Source organism: Megascapheus bottae, chromosome 4 (genome assembly GCF_031878675.1).
Source record: "Megascapheus bottae isolate mThoBot1 chromosome 4, mThoBot2.hap1, whole genome shotgun sequence".
Taxonomy (NCBI): domain Eukaryota; kingdom Metazoa; phylum Chordata; class Mammalia; order Rodentia; family Geomyidae; genus Megascapheus; species Megascapheus bottae.
Genome location: NC_143512.1, coordinates 11,972,997 through 11,993,015, shown reverse-complemented (window position 1 = coordinate 11,993,015; position 20,019 = coordinate 11,972,997). Strand labels below are relative to the sequence as shown.

Genomic DNA, 20,019 nt, shown 5'->3' with positions numbered 1-20,019 from the left:
TTCTAAGCGTTCCACCATTTAACTCTCGACACTAATTCGGTTAGGAATTAGTTCCCTAACCCCACTTGTTTAAATTCACAATAATATAAATTTGGACTGCAAAAAAGAAATTGAGACTTTCGTATTTTTGTATTGCCTAAACAGTCATCAAACATATGTCATAGTTCAAGGATTATGTTTAACATAGAACCAGGCTCTTGAAATATTTCTTCACTTTAAACATCTTGCAAGCTTTGTTTCTGCAACAATACCCATCCAATCTTTGTGATTTCATATATTTCAAAATATAACTACCTTAAAGGATGAATCTTGGTAGAAGGTGAAATTGACTCCTTGGCTGTTGTGTGTGTATGATAAAAACCCCTTCCTGGAATGTACACTAACTGAGATATGAAATCTAAGTCCTAGAATATGTATTGCTTCACAATACTTCACAACAAAATCAAATCTGGTGTGTCATTTTAAACCCTTGAAAGTGACATTTCAATAGGTTGTTCATCTATATGGCACACTAACAACTTTTAAATGATGATTTTTAGTGACAGAAGTTTCATGTACACAATTTTAAACAAGCTGATAAATCCCATGAAAATGATTTTCCATCTTGGCTACACATATTACTTCTTAAAACATTTGGATATAGCTAATCCCTTATTTGATTGTCATCAACTGAAAGCAGAAGAAATGATTAGTCTTTTCTTCTGTAAAGGAAAAGAATATTTCCCAAGGGTTATGAAATACTCTATCCTATGTTGCATATACATAGGTGACTTCATATTTTATGTAGCATCTTGATGCACAGATTAGATGATATTCTTAGTACTTAGAATACATCACTGACACTTTGCAACTTTATAAAGCATAAGAGAATTTGTTCTGGTGGAAAATAAAATCCTTACTGTCCCTAAAATAAAAGATTTAACAAACAGGGCTCAACAAACAGCACCTGCCTAAACTGTGTGAGGCCCCAAGTTTGATTCAACAACACCACAAAAAATTCAATGGGTATGAAGTTATCCAAAATCATACTATATTATAAGTTTACTGTGCCCATATTTCATTCACTTCCAAAGGCATTACTTCAATATACTATAGATCTTCAGTCTATTGAACTATTCCTTTGTGGATTTGTATAAAGACAGTTTTTACCTTGTTGGAACGAGGTATGTGAAAATCAGTAAGAGAGTGTAAATGCTTGTAAGTTTAACAGTACTAATATTCTCTAATATACATGATATGAAACAGCATTAATTACCTGGAAATGTTTGGATAAAATCATAGGAATGAAGGAAAAATAAAAGCAGCTTCAATATATAGCCAAAAAGGAGATGAATTTTTGGAATGAGTAAAAAAACTCTGAGGGCAAAATTACTGTTTTATTCATTACATTTTTACTGCAAAGGATAATATTTAAGTTGTGATTTAAGATCGCCACGTATTTTTGAAGAATGATGAAAGAATGGGTCAATATATGTAGTCTTATGTTAAACAGTCAGTCTTTCTAACAATCTGGAAAGGAAAATGAACATTGAAAGAGGGTTTACATCTTATTATTGAATATATGAACGTAAAAATAGGCTTGATACTTGTTAGACACAGCTAGAATTTCCCTACCTAGTTAAACTGAGCAACAGAGGCTGCAGTTTCCCAGAGTGTACTCTGGGCGCCGCTGTTGGCCAACCTGGAGAGCTAGGCGCGCTCCCTCTTCTCGCGCAGCCGCACCCCGCTTCCTAAAGCAGCCAGATCTGACTCGCAAGCGCCAGTCTTTACACCGCTTCTTAGCATAAAAGAAGGATCTTTTCATGGACTGGAACTGGAAATAAAGTCTACTTGGAACTCGGAATATCGGCCACACGGAACTCATTTGTCATCAGGAGTCTCCAGGCTGGTGAGCAAGCCCTGGTGAGCCAGAAGGATGGGGAGTGGCGCTGCGGGGAGGCGGCGCGCGGACCGCCCAGCTCTCCTTCCCTTCCTGCTGTCCTTGTCTTTGTTCTGGCCCGCGCTCTCAGAGCAAATCCGCTACGCCATCCCTGAGGAGATGCCCTCGGGATCCCTAGTGGGGAACCTCGCCCAGGACCTGAAGTTCAGTGCCCAGGAGTTACCCACTCGAAAACTGCGCATCAGTTCAGAAGAGCCTCACTTCAGGGTGAGCGCAGAGAGCGGGGAGTTGCTCCTGAGCAGCAGCAGGCTAGACAGGGAGGCGATATGCGGGAAGAGGCCAGTTTGTGCTCTGGAATTTGAGGCTGTGGCAGAAAATCCATTGAACTTTTATCACGTGATTGTGGAGATCTTGGACATTAATGACCACGCGCCAGCATTCACGCAGCCTTCCTTTGAACTGCAAATAAGTGAATCCGCCCAGCCGGGCACGCGATTTATATTAGAAGAGGCTGAAGATTCAGATGTCGCCTCAAACTCTCTGCAGAATTACATGCTCTCTCCCAACCCTAGTTTTTCCCTGGTAAATGAGAAACAAGACGGCAGTAGATACCCAGAATTGGTATTAGAAAAACCCTTGGACCGGGAGCAACAAAGTTACCACCGTTTAATCCTGACTGCATTGGACGGTGGAAATCCACCCCTGAGCGGGACTGCAGAGCTCCGGATCCAGGTCATGGACGCCAACGATAATGCCCCAGTCTTCAGCCAGGGAGTGTACCGAGTCAACCTTCCGGAAAACGTGCCTCCAGGCACCACGGTGCTACGCGTGACAGCCACGGATCAAGATGAGGCCAGCAATTCGGAAATCACTTATTCCTTCCACAGATCCGAACAAGTTTTCAGTCTGAATTCAAAGAGCGGGGAAATTACAACTAAAAGGACCCTGAATTTCGAAGAAACCAAGGAATATTCTGTAGTGGTGGAAGGGCGGGATGGTGGAGGGCTTGTTGCACAATGTACTGTGGAAATTAACCTTCAAGATGAAAATGACAACAGCCCAGAAATTACATTCCATTCTGTACTCGAAATGATCCTGGAAAACGCCGTGCCAGGAACACTAATTGCTTTGATTAAAATACGCGACCAAGACTCTGGAGAAAATGGAGAAGTCAACTGTCAACTAGAAGGTGAAGTTCCTTTTAAAATCATCTCCTCTTCCAAAAATTCCTATAAGTTGGTAACGGATGGTACGTTAGACCGAGAGGTAGCTCCCGAGTACAATGTCTCCATCACAGCCACTGACAGAGGCAAACCATCCCTGTCCTCCAGCAAAAATGTCACCCTACGTATTGGCGATGTGAATGACAACGCTCCAGTTTTCGAGCAAATGTCCTATTTGGTGTACATACCAGAGAACAACCCTCCTGGAGCCTCCATCGCTCAGGTGAGCGCCTCGGACCCAGACCTGGGCCCCAACGGCCAGGTGTCCTACTCCATCCTAGCCAGCGACCTGGAGCCCGCCGCGCTGTCGTCCTACGTGTCCGTGAGCGCGCACAGCGGGGTGGTGTTCGCCCAGCGCGCCTTCGACCACGAGCAGCTGCGCTCCTTCCAGCTCACGCTGCAGGCGCGCGACCAGGGCTCGCCCTCGCTGCGCGCCAACGCCAGCCTGCGCGTGCTGGTGGGCGACCGCAACGACAACCCGCCCCGCGTGCTCTACCCCGCGCTGGAGCCCGACGGCTCGGCGCTCTTCGACATGGTGCCGCGCGCCGCCGAGCCCGGGTACCTGGTCACCAAGGTGGTGGCGGTGGACGCCGACTCTGGACACAACGCCTGGCTGTCCTACCATGTGCTACAGGCCAGCGACGCCGGCCTCTTCAGCCTGGGGCTGCGCTCGGGCGAGGTCCGCACTGCGCGTGCCTTAGGCGATAAGGATGGGCCTCGGCACCGGCTTCTGGTTGCTGTGAAAGATGGAGGTCACCCACCTCTTTCAGCTACCGCCACACTGCACCTGGTGTTTGCCGACAGCCTGCAAGAGGTGCTGCCAGACCTCAGTGACACTCCCGTGTCCTCTGACCCCCAGGCCGAGCTGCAGTTTTATCTAGTGGTGGCGTTAGCCTTAATTTCTGTGCTTTTCCTCCTGGCGGTGATCCTGGCCATCGCCCTGCGTCTTCGAAGTTCTTCCAGCCAGGCTGCCTGGGACTGCTTCCAGTCAGGTCTCTGTTCCAAGACAGGGCCCATAGTTGCCCCCAACTACAGCGAGGGAACCTTGCCTTATTCCTATAATCTGTGTGTTGCACAATCGGGGAAGACAGAATTAAATTTCCTAAAATATAGTGAGCAATTGAGTTCAGGACAAGACATTCTTTGTGGTGATCCATCTGGAGCCTTGTTTCCACTTTGTAATTCCAGTGAGCCAACCTCCCATCCTGAGATTCTAACACCGGTGAGTTCCATTTAAATGTCTACTTCTCATCCTTGAAATTACCTATATTTTCATGCAAATATAGTACCTTCCATTTCAGGTCTAGTGAGTAATTGTCTTTGCAAAGTTATCCTCACTCTGAAAGTGATTCTTCTATTCTTCTCAAAGAGGGGTGAACCATAAGTGGCTATGTGACATTGAAGATTCCAGGAAAAGTGATGAGGTTGCACATAAAGTAGTGAGATTTACACAGAATTGTGAGTGTGTACAATCAATAGCAAAGGATTGGAGATAATTTTCTCTTTTTCAAAAGTAATGGAATTTGCCAACTAATTATATCATTTTTTTTCTTTTGGGGTAAGTTTATGGCTTCAAAACTGTTGTGTAGCACATGCATGCCTAGGGCTGGAGATTCTCCTGCCTCAGCCTCCCCAGATACTGATGACAATTGCATACCACGATTCGTTCTCTCTCTTCTCTGTCACACACACAACTATATATTATGGCATATACTAAGCATTAAATCTTTTTCCACATATTTTATTGTAATTAATAGAAGGATTACATCGTATTCAGCAGACAGAAGGTGCATTCACAAACATAGATACCCTTTCTCATGTTTGGTCCCCATTTCCCTCTCCCCACCCCCGACCCTCATCTTGTTTTCCCCCATTCCCTATCCTATTTCATTTAACCAAATATGCATATATACAATATATCAGATAACAAGGTAAAATACTGTAACAATATGAGATAACCAAGGGACAGCAAAAGAGATGAGAAATAACAGTACATTAAGGACAGCAATCACTTATTATATGGCTTTTGTTCTATATCCTGGAGGTCCTTTCATTTAGCATCATACTAAATGGCCTTATGTATGTAGGTTTTGTTCTATTGTAAATCTCTGCTAGGGGAGCCCAAGGTTTCTACTGATTATGACAAATGAGGGAAACCATTGAGCCTGTGTTCCTTTGAGTCTGGCTTACTTCACTTAATATGATTTTTTCTAAGTCTTTCCATTTCCTTATAAATGGGGTGATGTCATTCTTTCTGACAGCAGCATAGAATTCCATTGTGTCTAAATACCACATCTTGTTGATCCACTCATCAACTGAGGGGCATCTGGGTTGGTTCCATATCTTTGCTATGGTAAATAGTGCTGCAATGAACATCGTTGTGCTAGTGGGTAAGCATTAAATCTTAAATGGATAGTCATTCAATTCATTCTTTCCAGGGGTAGGAGAATTGTTTTCCTACTAAGTGCTATTTGTATATAAGATCATCCACAGGTTTAGGTTTATTGACTTTTACTTTTTAAAGCAGCTCATAGGCCAGGCACCAGAGGCCCACACCTGTAATCCTAACTATTCAGGAGGCAGATCTGAGGATTTCAGTTCAAAGCTACTAGGGCACAAAAGTCCATGTGACTCTCATCTCCAATTAACCACCAGAAAACCCAGAAGTGGTTCTCTGGCTCAAGTGGTAAAGCACTAGCCTTGAGCTGAAGATCTCAGGGACAGCACTCAGGCCAGAGTTCAAGCCCTGCAACTAACAAAAACAAAAATCCCAGCTCATAGTCTGGCTCTGGCCTGTAATCCTAGGTACTCAGAATGCTGAGATCTGAGTATCATAATTTGAAGCCCACTTGGGTAGGAAAGGCTGTGAGACACTTTTTTTTGCCAGTCCTTGGGCTTTCCCCAAGGCCAGCACTCTATCACTTGAGCCACAGCACCACTTCCAGCTTTTTTCAGTGGTAACGAGGAATAGAACCCAGAGCATAGTGCATGCTAGGCAAGCACTCTACTACTAGGCCAAATTCCCAGCCCCCTGGTCTGTGAGACTATCTCCACTAAAATTACCCAATAAAAAGCCAGGTGTGGAGCTGTGGCTGAAGCGGTAGAGTTTGAGCCTTGAGCAAAAGAAGCTTAGGGACAGTAGTTCCCAGGCCCTGAGTGCCCCAGGATTGGCACACACACACACACACACACACACACACACACACACACACGCCCCAGCTCACAGATCTATTAAATTTCAAACTCCACTTGCTACTTTCAATTGCCTTGACAAGGACAGACCAATCATTTCCAGGGTCTTATATGGCCCACCAGCCAGAGGCCCCTGTTCTATAGCAAAGAAACTGTTACTATTTTCCTTCACTAATTTCAACAATAGTTTCCATCCTTTAATTTTTTATTCATAATTAATAGAATCATGTTTTTTGACACCTTCCTCTTTAAAAAGGTATGAAAAAATATGTGTTTGTGTGCATGAAAAAGAAAGACTTGCTGAATTTCTCAGCTCCAAATCAGATTTCCTTGAATGCAAAAAGACATACTGGAGTTCAAGACATAATTCAGTGGTAGGACAGTATTTAGTATACTCCTGCCCTTGGGTTTAGTGCCCAGTAGAGAAAAAGAAGAAAGTGAAGGAAAAGGAAGGCCAGGCTTGGTGGCTCATGCCTATAATCCTAGCTATACACAAGGCTGAGATCTGAGAATTGTAGTTCAAAGCCAGCCCAGGCACTGCAAAGCTGGTGAGATTTCTATCTCCATTAATCACCAGAAAACTGGAAGCGGCACTGTGGCTCAAGGGCTAGGGAGGTAGCCTTGAGCTGAAGAGCTCAAGGATAATGACAGGCCAGAGTTCAAGTCCCACAATAGACAAGAAAAAAAAGAAATGTCACTATTTCTTGTGTTCTCATTTCTGACATCCTGTCTTTCAGGAAAAAAAAAGTAGTAAAAGCAAAAAAAAAGACACCAGATTTGTCTTAAATTTTGGAGCCCTAAACATAAGTAACCTAATGTTTTTCTCATCATTATTGTGGGAGGTAAAGAGAATTCTGAATTGTCCATTTTTCAGAAAACTACAAAGTCTGTCATGTGTTTGAAATTGCCATTTCATAGTATAAATCTTTTGTTTGGTTTTTCTCAGTAAGTGATAACGGCATTTTTATAAACTGATAAGGGGTGGGAGTTAGCCGAGCACGGTGGCTCACACCTGTAATCCTGGCTACTCAGGAAGCTGAGATCTGAGGATCAAGGTTCAAAACCAGCTGAGATCTGAGGCAAGGTTTGGGGCACAAAAGGACCTGAGACTCTTATCTCCAATTAAGCTCTAAAAAAAAGAAAGAAAGAAAGAAAAAAATGAAGTGGAGCTTGGCTCAAGGGTGGTAGCCTTGAGCTGAAGAGCTCAGGGACAGTGCCCAGGCTGAATTCAAGCCCCATGACCCACAAAAAAAGAGGATTTTGGGGGGACTGGGAGTTAGGCATAGTGGTAGAGTGCTTGCCTAGCTTGCACAAAAACTGTGTTCAATTCCTCAGTAACATATACATAGAAAAAAAGCCAAAAGTCATGCTGTGGATCAAGTGGTAGAGTTCTGTCCTTGATAAAGCAAAGCCCAAGGGACAGTGCTCAGGCCCTGAGCTCAAGGCCCAAGACTGGCAAAAACAAAAGGATTTTTTAAATTTTTTTAGTAAATGCATTTGTATTTTTGTGTTCTTTGCTCTAGATGGTCATGCAGCTTTAAATAACCCTTGAAATAAGAAGTTTAAAACCACTATTTTGTGTTTGTGCTAGCCCTGGGGTTGAACTTAAGTCCTAGGTTCTGTTCTTGAACCTTTTCGCTCAAGACTAGGGTCTAGCATTTATCCATAGCTCCACTTTTGCTTTTTGGAAGTTGATTGGAGATGAGTCTCACAGGCTTTCCTATATGAGCTGGCTCCTCAGGTGTTAGCCTCCTGCGTAGCTAGGATTACAGATATGAGCCACCAGCACCCAGGTGTTTAAGACCACCTTTAAATTCATTATTCCTTTCTTTCTGTTTCTCTTTCCCCTGCTCCCTTATCTCTTTCTGCTCCCCCCTCCTCTTTTTAAATGCTTAGGATTGAACCCAATGCTTTATACTAGGCAAGCTCTTTCCACTGCGCTATACTCCAGCCTTCACACTGGTGTGTAACTCAGTGACAGAGCACATTCCTAGCATACCTAAAGTTCCAGGTTCCACCTCAGTATTGCAATAAAAAATAAATGTCCTAAAAAAAATAAATGTCCTTTTTTTGCCAGTCCTGGGTTTTGAACTCAGGACCTGGGCACTGTCCTTGTGCTTAATCCAGCCTGGTGTTTGGTACCAAGGAATTGAACCCAAGGTTTCATGCATGCTAGGCAAACACTCTACCACTAGAATCCACTCCTGGCCCTAAGTATTATTTCTTAATGGAGAATGGTAATGGAAATGTGCACTCATTTGGATTATCTTGCGCATGCATCATGTAGCCACACAGAAAATTAAGCATTATTGAAGTAGTAGGAAAGATTAAATAATTACAAAAATGTGAATATTAAGTCTTTAACTCTGCCAAATTGGGCAATAATAAGGAAATCTTATTCTTAAAACACAAAACTTTCATCAGGAATTTTACCATCAAAGTAAGTTAACCTTATAAAATAACCTTATACAAACTCATTCAATAGATCCCTAATAATATATATATATGTAGTAAAAGTATAAACATTTAAAATATAAATGTGATTTCAAAGAGGATTGTTTATCATACTTCTGAACATTGAGAAGATACTGAAGCAAATGACATACCATAAAGTTTACAACTATTTGCATATCTAGAGTGTATAGAATTCTACAAAAAATGATATGAAGCAGAACAAACTATCATTTAATATTTCAAGAACTTCATTCCACTTCACTGAAAAAATGAGATGTCTCCAAGTGGTCATTTCTTTTGCAATATAAATGCAGTAAAATATTAGAAAAATCTAAAATCATGCTGAGAAGAGAGATAATTTCTTCTCCTATAATCAAATGTTGCGTATCCTGCCAAGTGATGTGTCTTACAGGGGTTAAGTAGTAGGTACTAGGAAGCTGAGACAGGAGAATCCCGCTGGAACCCAAGCATTCCAGCCCAACCTGAGCGACCCTGTCTCCGTGAGACCCCCATCTTAAAAATCCAAGGGGAAAAAAGTTGTTTCTCAGCTGGTGTAGTAACGATTTAGGACTGTGAGCGCCGCTGTTCACCAACTCTAAGAAAAACAGAGCTTCTTCGGGATCCCCGGGTCTGCAACTACACAAAAGCCCCGCGTTTCTGACAAACGGCCACAAACAAAACCTCTACAAACAAACGGCTACAACCAAACCTCCGCACTTGGGGACACTCTGGCTTTCGTCTAGGGAGAAAAAGATCATCAGAAGAAAAAGAAGAACGTAAGGGACCAGCGTGCACAAAGAGCATTCTGAGATAATTCCGTAGCAAGGCAACAATGGCTCCTCCAATAGAACGTCAGTTCTGCAGAAGACTGACCCTCTTCTGCGCACTCCTGGGGACGCTGTGGGAGGCCAGGGCCAGTCAGATCCGCTACTCGGTGCCAGAAGAGAGAGAAAAGGGCTCATTCGTGGGGAACATCTCCAGGGACCTGGGACTGGAGCCCCGCGAGCTGGCGCAGCGCGGAGTCCGCATCGTCTCCAGAGGTAGGACGCAGCTTTTCTCTCTGAACCCGCGGGGCGGCAGCTTGGTCACAGCGGACAGGATAGACCGGGAGGAGCTCTGCGCCCAGAGCGCGCCGTGTCTGGTGAGCTTTAAAGTCTTGGTGGAGGACAGAGTGAAACTTTATGGGGTAGAGGTAGAAGTAACTGATATCAACGACAATGCTCCAAAATTTGAGGCCGAAAATCTGGAAGTGAAAATTAATGAAATCGCAGCTCCCGGGACGCGCTTTCCACTCCCAGAGGCTGCTGACGCGGATGTGGGCGTGAACTCCCTGCAGAGCTACCAGCTCAGCCCCAATCACCACTTCTCCCTGGATGTGCAAACCGGAGACGACGGTACCTTAAACCCAGAGCTGGTGCTCCAGAGAGCCCTGGACAGAGAGGAAGAGGCCACGCACCACCTGGTGCTCACGGCCTGCGATGGCGGTGACCCTCGCCGCTCCAGCACGGTGCGCATCCAGGTGACAGTGCTGGATACCAACGACAATGCCCCGGTTTTTGCTCAGCCCATTTACCGAGTGAAAGTCCTTGAGAGCGTGCCCCCGGGCACCCTGCTGCTTACAGTAAGAGCTACTGACCCGGATGAGGGAGCCAATGGAAAAGTGGTGTATAAATTCCGCAAAATTAATGAAAAGCAATCTCCACTATTCCATCTTCATGCAGACACGGGGGAAATCTCGGTAGTGAAAAGTCTAGATTATGAAGAATGTTCATTACATGAAATGGAAATACAGGCTGAAGACGGTGGGGGATTGAAAGGGAAAACCAAAGTGCTGATTGTGGTGGAAGACGTCAACGACAACAGACCGGAAGTGACCATCACCTCTCTGTTCAGCCCAGTGAGAGAAGATGCTCCAGCAGGAACAGTACTCATTCTTTTCAATGCTCATGACCAAGACTCGGGGAAGAATGGCCAAGTTGTCTGTTCCATCCAGGAAAATCCGTCTTTTAAATTAGAAAATTCAGGAGACGATTACTATAGATTGTTGACAGCCCAAAATCTCGATCGGGAAACAGCATCTGAATATAACATCACAGTGACCGCAACAGACAGAGGGACCCCATCTCTGTCCACAGAAGTTCACATCACCCTGCATGTGACTGACATCAACGACAACCCTCCTACTTTCTCTCAAGCCTCCTATTCAGTCTACCTCCCAGAAAACAACCCCAGAGGCACCTCCATCTACTCCGTGACTGCCCATGACCCGGATGACAATGAGAATGCAAAGATTACTTACTCGTTGGTGGAGGACACCATCCAGGGAGCACCACTCTCCTCATATATCTCCATCAACTCTGACACTGGTGCACTCTATGCACTGCAATCTTTTGACTATGAGCAGTTTCAACATCTGCAAATGCAGGTGATGGCACGTGATAGTGGGAACCCATCTCTCAGCAGCAATGTGTCCCTAAACCTGTTCCTGCTGGATCAGAATGACAACACTCCCAAGATCCTGTACCCTGCCCTCCCTACAGACGGCTCCACTGGAGTGGAGCTGGCACCCCGATCTGCAGAGCCTGGATACCTGGTAACAAAGGTGGTGGCTGTAGACAGTGACTCAGGACAGAATGCTTGGCTCTCTTATCGCCTGCTCAAGGCCAGTGAGCCAGGGCTCTTCAAGGTGGGTCTGCACACAGGCGAGGTGCACACAGTGAGGGCCCTGCTGGACAGAGATGTGCTCAAGCAAAGCCTGGTGGTGGCTGTGCAGGACCACGGCCAGCCCCCACTCTCAGCCACTGTCACACTCACCATAGCAGTGGCTGACAGCATCCCTGATGTCTTGGCAGACTTAGGCAGCATCAAGACCTCTGAGGACCTAGAGGACTCTGATCTCACACTCTACCTGGTGGTTGCAGTAGCGGTGGTGTCCTGTGTCTTCTTGGCCTTTGTTCTTGTGCTGCTGGTGCTCAGGATACGTCGTTGGCACTCCTCAAATATACTGCAGACTACAAGTGACAGGTTGACTGGTGTGCCTGCTTCGCACTTAGTGGGTGTGGATGGGGTGCAAGCTTTCCTGCAGACATATTCCCAAGAGTTTTCTCTCACAGCTGACTCTGGAAAGAGCCACCTGATCTTCCCTCAGCCCAACTATGCTGACATGCTCATCAACCAGGAAAGCTGTGAGAAAACTGAGCCTTTGGGTGATTCAGTTGACTCCAGGTTTCCTATTGAAGACACTCCTTTGGTTCCTGTGAGTTCTATTTTTCCTTTCTGTTTATGAGAGTTATCAAGTAATAATCCTATTTAAGGTAGCATAACTTAATGATAATGATAATATATTTCTTGTCATTTAAGCTTTCCTTTTTGGAAATATTAGGGCTTAAATTCAGAGCTGCAGGCTTGATCTGCAGACACTTATACTGCTGAGACAAGCCCCCAGCCCTGATTTTTGCTCCTTTTTTTGTCCATCATGGGGCTTGAACTCTGGGCCTGGGCACTGTCCCTGAGCTCAAGGCTACTGCTTTACCACTTGAGCCACAGTGCCCACATCCAGTTTTCTGGTGACTGGAGATGAGTCTCATGGACTTTAGTGCCCAGGCTGGCTTTGAACCATGATTCACAGATCTCAGCCTCCTGAGTAGCTAGGATAACATGTAAGCCACTGGCACCTGGCTTTTTTTCCATGTTTTAAAGATAAGGTCTTAACTCCTTCCCAGGTGCATGTCTGTAGGTGATTCATCTATGTTAGGTGTCCCAGTAGCCATAATAATAAATGTGAGCTATTAAATTTTTCACTGGGGCCTAATCTTCATCCCAACACCTAAAGGAAGGATTAGTAGTTACATATCTAGTAAATTTTGCTTTCTCATAATTAACATTGTGTCAGTGAAAATCATTTTTGGAACAGTTTTCATCATCATGCATGGATGGGGCATTTTGGATTGGGTTACTTGATTATAGTGGTTCACTACTAACTTTCCAATTGGATTTCTCTTCCAGAAGCTTATTGATTATTGTTATCACCAAATCCTTCTATTTCTATGACAACAAAAAGCTCCACTTAGCTGATGTTTTCCACAGCATGAATTTGTAGATACTATTTGTATTTGAACATCTTTTATGAAGAAGGTTCAACTTTAGCTAACTATTCCAAAACCTAGAAAAACATGTGTGTGTGTGTGTGTGTGTGTGTGTGTGTGTGTGTGTGTGTGTGCACTTGGAGTTTGGGTACTATGCCTCAAGTTTTTTATTGTGGGTCATGGGGCTTGAACTCTGCCGAGGTGCTGTCCCTAAGCTCTTCAGATCAAGGCTACCCTCAAGCCAAGCCCTACTTCCCATTTTCTAGAGGTTAATTAGAGATGAGTCTCAGGTCCTTTTGTGCCTGGGCTGGCTTTGAGCCTTGATCCTCAAATCTCAGCTTCCTGAGTAGTTAGGATTATAGGCGTGAGCCACCAGTACCCAGCTAGAGAAGCATTTTCAGTGATGACAGTAGCTTCCTTAATCTCGTATCGTCAAAGACCAAAGTTTTCTAATGTTGTAATGTTAAATCAAAAAACATAGACACTTCTTTTTCCTGTTGCATAAACTTGCACAATAAAATTTGCTGACTGGGTTAGGAGTGTGGCCTAGTGGTAGAGTGCTTGCCTAGCATGCACAAAGACCCGGGTTCAATTACTTCGTATTACATACACAGAAAAAGCCAGAGGTCATGCTGTGTCTCAAGCGGTGGACTGCTAGCCTTGAGAAAACCCAAGGGCTGTGCCCAGACACTGAGTTCAAGCCCCAGGACTAGCAAAAAATTGCTAAGACTGAGCCCAGTGAAAAAGCAAAATGAATTATTTTTCTTTGTGATATTTGGCTCAATTTCCCACCCTTTGAGGCTACCAAAATGAATCTGGATGTGAGTATGTCAGGAAAATATTCACAAGAGATTCTAAAATATTTTACTAGGACTTAGCTAGGAGGAAAAGCTTACTAGGAGGAAAAGCTTACTTTTGAAACACAATGTCAAAATTTCAGGTAATAAATGATCAAGGACACTCTCTGAAAATAAACTTCAAATTTGACTCAAAATACTACACACATGAAACATAAGTGAATGACTGACTGCTGGTGTTTGTGTGGCAACAGAGAATTAGTTTGTCTTTGATACTTTTCAAACATCTAATGTTTTACTAATAAGAACATAAGGTATATCACTACAAATTCTGTGTAGGATAAAGACTTTTAAATTATGTCCAATTGTTTTGAGGATAGGCAGTTAGCTCTGTGGTAGAGCACACACACACACACACACACACACACACACACACACACACACACAAACTTGTTACCTTAAGCTACTAGGAAAAATAATCTTTTAGAGTCATAGTTAATCATTCATTTTAAAAATAGCCATTTTAAATTTCTGTCCTGGGGTTGCCTTTTATAGTTAGTAGTGATAAGAATCGAAATGTGTAATCCAGGCATGGTGGGTCATCCCTGTAATCCTAGCTACTCAGGAGGCTGAGATCTGAGGATAGTGGTTCAAAGCCAGCTCAGGCAATACCAAGCTAAGAGAGTCTTATCTCCAATTAATCACTCAAAAATGGGATGTAAGGCTATGGATCAAGGGTAGGGTGACAGCCTTGAGCTGAAGAGCTCAGGGACAGTGCCCAGGCCAGAACTCAAGCCCCATGACACACACACACACACACACACACACACACACACACACACACACACGCAGAGAATTGAAATGTGTGTTGATTTTAAGATAATTAAATATTATGTTGTGATAATTATTGTCATATACTTACAGAAATAGCACTAGCCTTTCAAGCAAGAATGCAATGCTACCTTGATGGATCCCTGGGCAGGGTATGAAAATGGAGAACTCTAATTTTCCTGAACTTAGTGGAACACATTGTTCATTGCTAACACATTATATAAACTAATAGGCTGAAAGATAAAATCATTGGTCTTAATACATCATCTTAAAAAGAATAGTTATTGAAAAAACACATTTTTAATTTGTCTCAAAGTAAGTTGTGGGCTGGGAGTTTGGCCTAGTGGTAGTGGCAGAGTGCTTGCCTAGCATGAACGAAGGCCCGGGTTCAATTCCTCAGTACCACATGCATAGAAAAAAAAAAACCTGGAAGTGGTGCTGTGGCTCAAGTGGTAGAGTTCTAGCCTTGAAAAAGTACAAGGACAGTGCTCAGGCCTTGAGTTCAAGCCCCACGTGGCAAAATAAAAAGTAAGTTGAGGTCTGAAGAGAGATTGCCTTTATATTGGCCCATATGGAAACGAGTTTATCCATTCTTGAAACACACAATATATAATACTCATTGTGTTGTGTAAATTTGGGGATAGCGGCAAAATTTTATTGAAATACTAACTATACAAGTACCATGCCTAATTCTATGCTGAGATTAAAAATTTGCTGGCTATATATAAGTGCATTTTCCAAGAACAGTGTACACATTTCCAAACTGAAGACTTCAAAACAAGCTAGGCTGTAGTTCTGCATAGGGCCTCTGGGCGCCGCTGTCGGCCAGTGTAGAGCAAGCTTTGACACCCGGATCCCCCTAGTCCATAGCTGGGAATTTCCTGCACAACCTCCAACACACAGAAAGAAAATTTCTCACCCACGGCGGCCACATACAAGGGCTCCAGCCCCGAAATTAGGCTGCGCCTGTCCAGGGCCGAATGCTCTTCCGCCGCGGTAGACCTCACCGCGTCCAAACCTGAAGCCAGAGCAAACAATGGGAGGGAGCTGCGCGCAGGGGCACCGCGCCCGCCCCCGGCAGGTACTCCTTCCCTTTCTGCTGCCTTTGTTCTACCCCGGGCTCGGCCAGCCCGTCCGCTACTCCATCCCGGAGGAGCTGCCCCGGGGTTCGGTGGTGGGGAACCTCGCCAAGGATCTGGGGCTCAGCGTCCTGGAAGTGTCAGCTCGCCAGCTGCGAGTCAGTGCGGAGCAGCTGCAGTTGGGCGTGGACGCGGGGAGCGGGGACTTGGTGGTGAAGGACCGCATAGACCGGGAGCAGTTGTGTGGGGAGAGGAGAACGTGTGAGTTACAGCTGGAAGCCATGGTGGAAAATCCCTTAAATATTTTCCATCTCGTAGTGGTGATTGAGGATATTAATGACCACGCTCCGCACTTCGATAAAAAAGAAATACATTTAGAAATTGTTGAATCCGTGGCCGTTGGTACACGAATATCCCTAGACCCTGCCACTGACCCAGACATAAACTTAAACTCAATTAAAGATTATCAGATAAGTCCTAACCCTTATTTCTCATTAGTGGTCAGAACTAATTCTGATGGTGACAAGTTCCCAGAGTTATCTCTAGAGAAACTCCTAGACAGGGAAGAGCAAGTATCTCATCGTCTGATCTTGACTGCCTTGGATGGAGGGGAACCACCACAGAGTGCCACCACCCAAATAGAAATCCTTGTAAAGGACACCAATGACAACCCTCCGGTGTTCAGCAAAGACGAGTATAGAATCAGCGTCAGTGAAAATCTGCCCCCGGGATCCCCCGTGTTGCAAGTAATGGCCACTGATAAAGACGAGGGACCCAATGCAGAAATCAGCTATTACTTCCGAAGCGCAGCTCAGCGCACAAGGCACACGTTCTCACTGGATGAGAAAACTGGTATGATCAAGAATAACCAGTCACTGGATTATGAAGATGTGGACAGATACACCATGGAAGTGGAAGCAAAGGATGGAGGTGGTCTCTCTTCCCAGTGTAAAGTCATCATTGAAATCCTAGATGAAAACGACAACAACCCGGAAATTATTATCACTTCCCTCTCTACTCAGATTTTAGAGGATTCCCCTCCAGGAACAGTTGTTGCTATTTTCAAAACGCGGGATGGGGATTTTGGAGAAAATGGAGAAGTCAAGTGTGAAATAGAAAAGGATCTTCCTTTCAAGATTTATTCTTCTGCTGCTAATTACTACAAAGTGGTGACAGATGGAATCCTAGACCGAGAACAGACCTCAAACTATAATATCACCATCACTGCCACCGACAAGGGCAAGCCACCTCTTTCCACCGAGACATCCGTCACTCTACACGTCACAGACGTCAACGACAACGCCCCGGTTTTCCAGCAGGCCGCCTACGTGGTCCACGTGGCCGAGAACAACCCTCCTGGAGCCTCCATCGCTCAGGTGAGCGCCTCGGACCCAGACCTGGGCCCCAACGGCCAGGTGTCCTACTCCATCCTAGCCAGCGACCTGGAGCCCGCCGCGCTGTCGTCCTACGTGTCCGTGAGCGCGCACAGCGGGGTGGTGTTCGCCCAGCGCGCCTTCGACCACGAGCAGCTGCGCTCCTTCCAGCTCACGCTGCAGGCGCGCGACCAGGGCTCGCCCTCGCTGAGCGCCAACGCCAGCCTGCGCGTGCTGGTGGGCGACCGCAACGACAACCCGCCCCGCGTGCTCTACCCCGCGCTGGAGCCCGACGGCTCGGCGCTCTTCGACATGGTGCCGCGCGCCGCCGAGCCCGGGTACCTGGTCACCAAGGTGGTGGCGGTGGACGCCGACTCTGGACACAACGCCTGGCTGTCCTACCACGTGCTGCAGGCCAGCGACGCCGGCCTCTTCAGCCTGGGGCTGCGCTCGGGCGAGGTGCGCTTGGCTCGCGCCTTGGGTGACAGGGATGCCACGCGCCAGCGCCTGCTGGTGGCTGTGCGCGATGGTGGACAGCCGCCGCTCTCCGCCACAGCCACTCTGCACCTCATCTTTGCCGATAGCCTGCAAGAGGCTCTGCCGGACCTCCGCCATGACCCTTTGCCCTCCGAACCTCAGGCAGAGCTGCAGTTTTACCTGGTGGTGGCCTTGGCCTTGATCTCCGTGCTCTTCCTCCTCGCCGTGATCCTGGCCATAGCCCTGCGACTGAGATACTCCTCCCGGGCATCCACCTGGGGCTGCTTTCAATCTAGACTCTGTTCTAAGACTAGAACAGGGGTTTCCCTTAACTACAATGAGGGAACTCTACCTTATTCCTATAATCTGTGCGTTGCGCAAATGGGAAAGACAGAGTTAAATTTCCTAAAATATAATGCACCCCTGAATTCCACTCAAGACATAGTTGGCAGTAGTTCTCCTGGGGCCTTAATCCCATTTCGTGATGGGGATGACTTGACTTTACATCCTGAGACTCTAACCCCGGTAAGTTTCATTTTTGTGCCTTTAATATCCTAACTTGTTTTACTTGTGGTTTATGGCTTCATTTTCATATCGTGGATCATATTTGAAATAGGCATCCCCGATCATCATCTTGTCTTCTCTATATTGTCTTTTCATCAATTTTATTTTTCAAGTCTTGTTTGGTTCATAAATTGCTGTACACTTGTTAAAAGAAAATGATCAGACAGGAGACAGATAACAAACAGAAGTAGCATTCTTGGCTTTGTTTATTTTTGGGGGGGGAGGAGGTTGATCATGGGGCTTAAACTCTGGGCCTGGTGTTGTGCCTGAGCTCTTCAGCTCAAGGCTACCACCTTACCTCTTTGAGCCTCAGCACCACTTCCGGTTTGCAAGTGGTTAATTGGAGATAAGAGTCTTATGATCTTTAGTGCTTGTGCTGGCTTTGAACCATGATCCTCATATCTCAGCCTCCTAAGTAGCTAGGATTACAAGTGTGAGCCCCTGCACCCAGTTCTACTCTTGGCCTTTAACCAAATAAATACACTACATTCCAACTTTCTTGTATTTAAAATTGGTTATCATAGCCTTTTATATGTTCTTCACACTTAAAATATCACACAGTAAATACCAATATTGAAACAGGTTGTCCTTCCTAAGAAACATTTATTATAAAAAATCTCTCTTAGATGTCTCTTGGTGGCTGTCATTGTTTATTATTCTATTTTTTCCAACTGTAAGCATGGGGGATGTAGCCAACAGATTTACAAATAATCAAAGTATACAAAATTATAGATGTATCTATTTTTTTCAAGGGAGGTAATTCAAAGCTTATTTCACCTTCCCAAAGGTTTTATGGTCCCCCAAACTCAATACTAAGTACCCTAAGAGGAATATTCTCTTTTACTTTTAGTCCTCAGCCTTTCTTCTATATGTATGGTCCTTTTTCTTTAAGGTCAAATTGTACTCTTTCTTGGCTTCTTTTCCTCCACTTGTAAGATAAAGAAATCTCTGAGAAAGCAAATGAAGGCTACTGCCTCTTTGCTTTAAGTCTTTGTGTCTACGGTCAGATCTTTGATACAAAAAGATAGCATCTTTGTCTTGGAGTAGTAGCAGGCACCTGTAATGTCAGCACACTGTGGATATGGAGGTCAAGGCCAACTTGAACTATACAGTGAAATCTTGTCTCATTGAAAACCAGTGAGTAACACTTTGAAGAGTTCTGTAGGTAGTGACAAGCTGTTTTCTATATGAAGAAAAGATGTTCATCCTTTGTAATTTAAGTAAAGAGCTACAGGTTGTGTTGATAGAGATGTGCAGTTGAAAATATGTGAAGCATTTTCAGTGGGCTTATCTAAAAACTGCTTACAAGAAAATATTATTTTATGGGGCATCAATGCTGTGTTGTAACAGGTCATTGAATATTAAGTTTTATTTGCTGAAAATCTTGCAACAGGGTCAAGGGTATAGCTCAACAGTAGAGTATTGGCCTAGCATACACTGGGTTTTAAATCCAGCACTAAAACAAAATGAAGAATGCATAGTACTATATCTTTGTTTTTAATTTTTTCATAATTCAATACTTATACATACTTTTCTCATTACAATTGAATTGTAGTTGGCAACTATTGTAGATACTTATTTTAGGTTTTAATTACCCGATCATATCAATTAAGTAAGTCAAGTTAATGTCTCAATTATTCAAAATTATATTTTCAAAAATTGAATTGCTAAGGCTTAATAAAAACTATTTTAGAAAAAGTATTTTGACAATTTCTCATATATCCTTAAGCTAAACAAACAAATATAAAATTCTAGGTCTGGGAATGTGGCTTAATGGTAGATGTTTGCCTACCATGTATGAATCCCAAGGTTCGATTCCTCACTACCACCATACACAGAAAAAGATGGATGTAGCATTGTGGCTCAAGTGGTAGAGTGCTACCCTTGAGCAAAAAAAGCTCAGAAACAGTGTCCAGGCCCTTAGTTCAAGCCCCAGGACTGGCAAAATATAATAATAATAATAATAATAATAATAATAATAATAATAATAAAAGCAATAAATAAAATCCTAAAGTAATTATTTCACATTAAGGGCATTATACAGTCTCTATATGCTTATTACAAC

The 20,019-nt window shown here is 44.4% G+C and overlaps 1 protein-coding gene across 14 annotated transcripts in view; it reads left to right on the top strand.

Moving 5' to 3' along the window:
• The window catches only part of LOC150063974 (protocadherin gamma-C4), a 186,176-nt gene that overhangs the window by 80,652 nt on the left and 85,505 nt on the right, over window positions 1-20,019 (top strand). Inside the window, exon 1 of one of the 14 annotated variants that reach the window (XM_090331356.1) lies at window positions 1,736-4,324. The exons of 11 other annotated variants lie outside the window; for them this stretch is intronic. In XM_090331356.1, coding sequence (XP_090187482.1) covers window positions 1,916-4,324 — 2,409 coding nt within the window. In that variant the 5' untranslated portion in view covers window positions 1,736-1,915. Of the gene's footprint in view, window positions 1-1,735; window positions 4,325-9,340; window positions 12,005-15,328; window positions 17,916-20,019 lie in introns of those variants that run through there. 2 more of the 14 variants (XM_090331343.1, XM_090331350.1) reach the window with 2 other exon arrangements.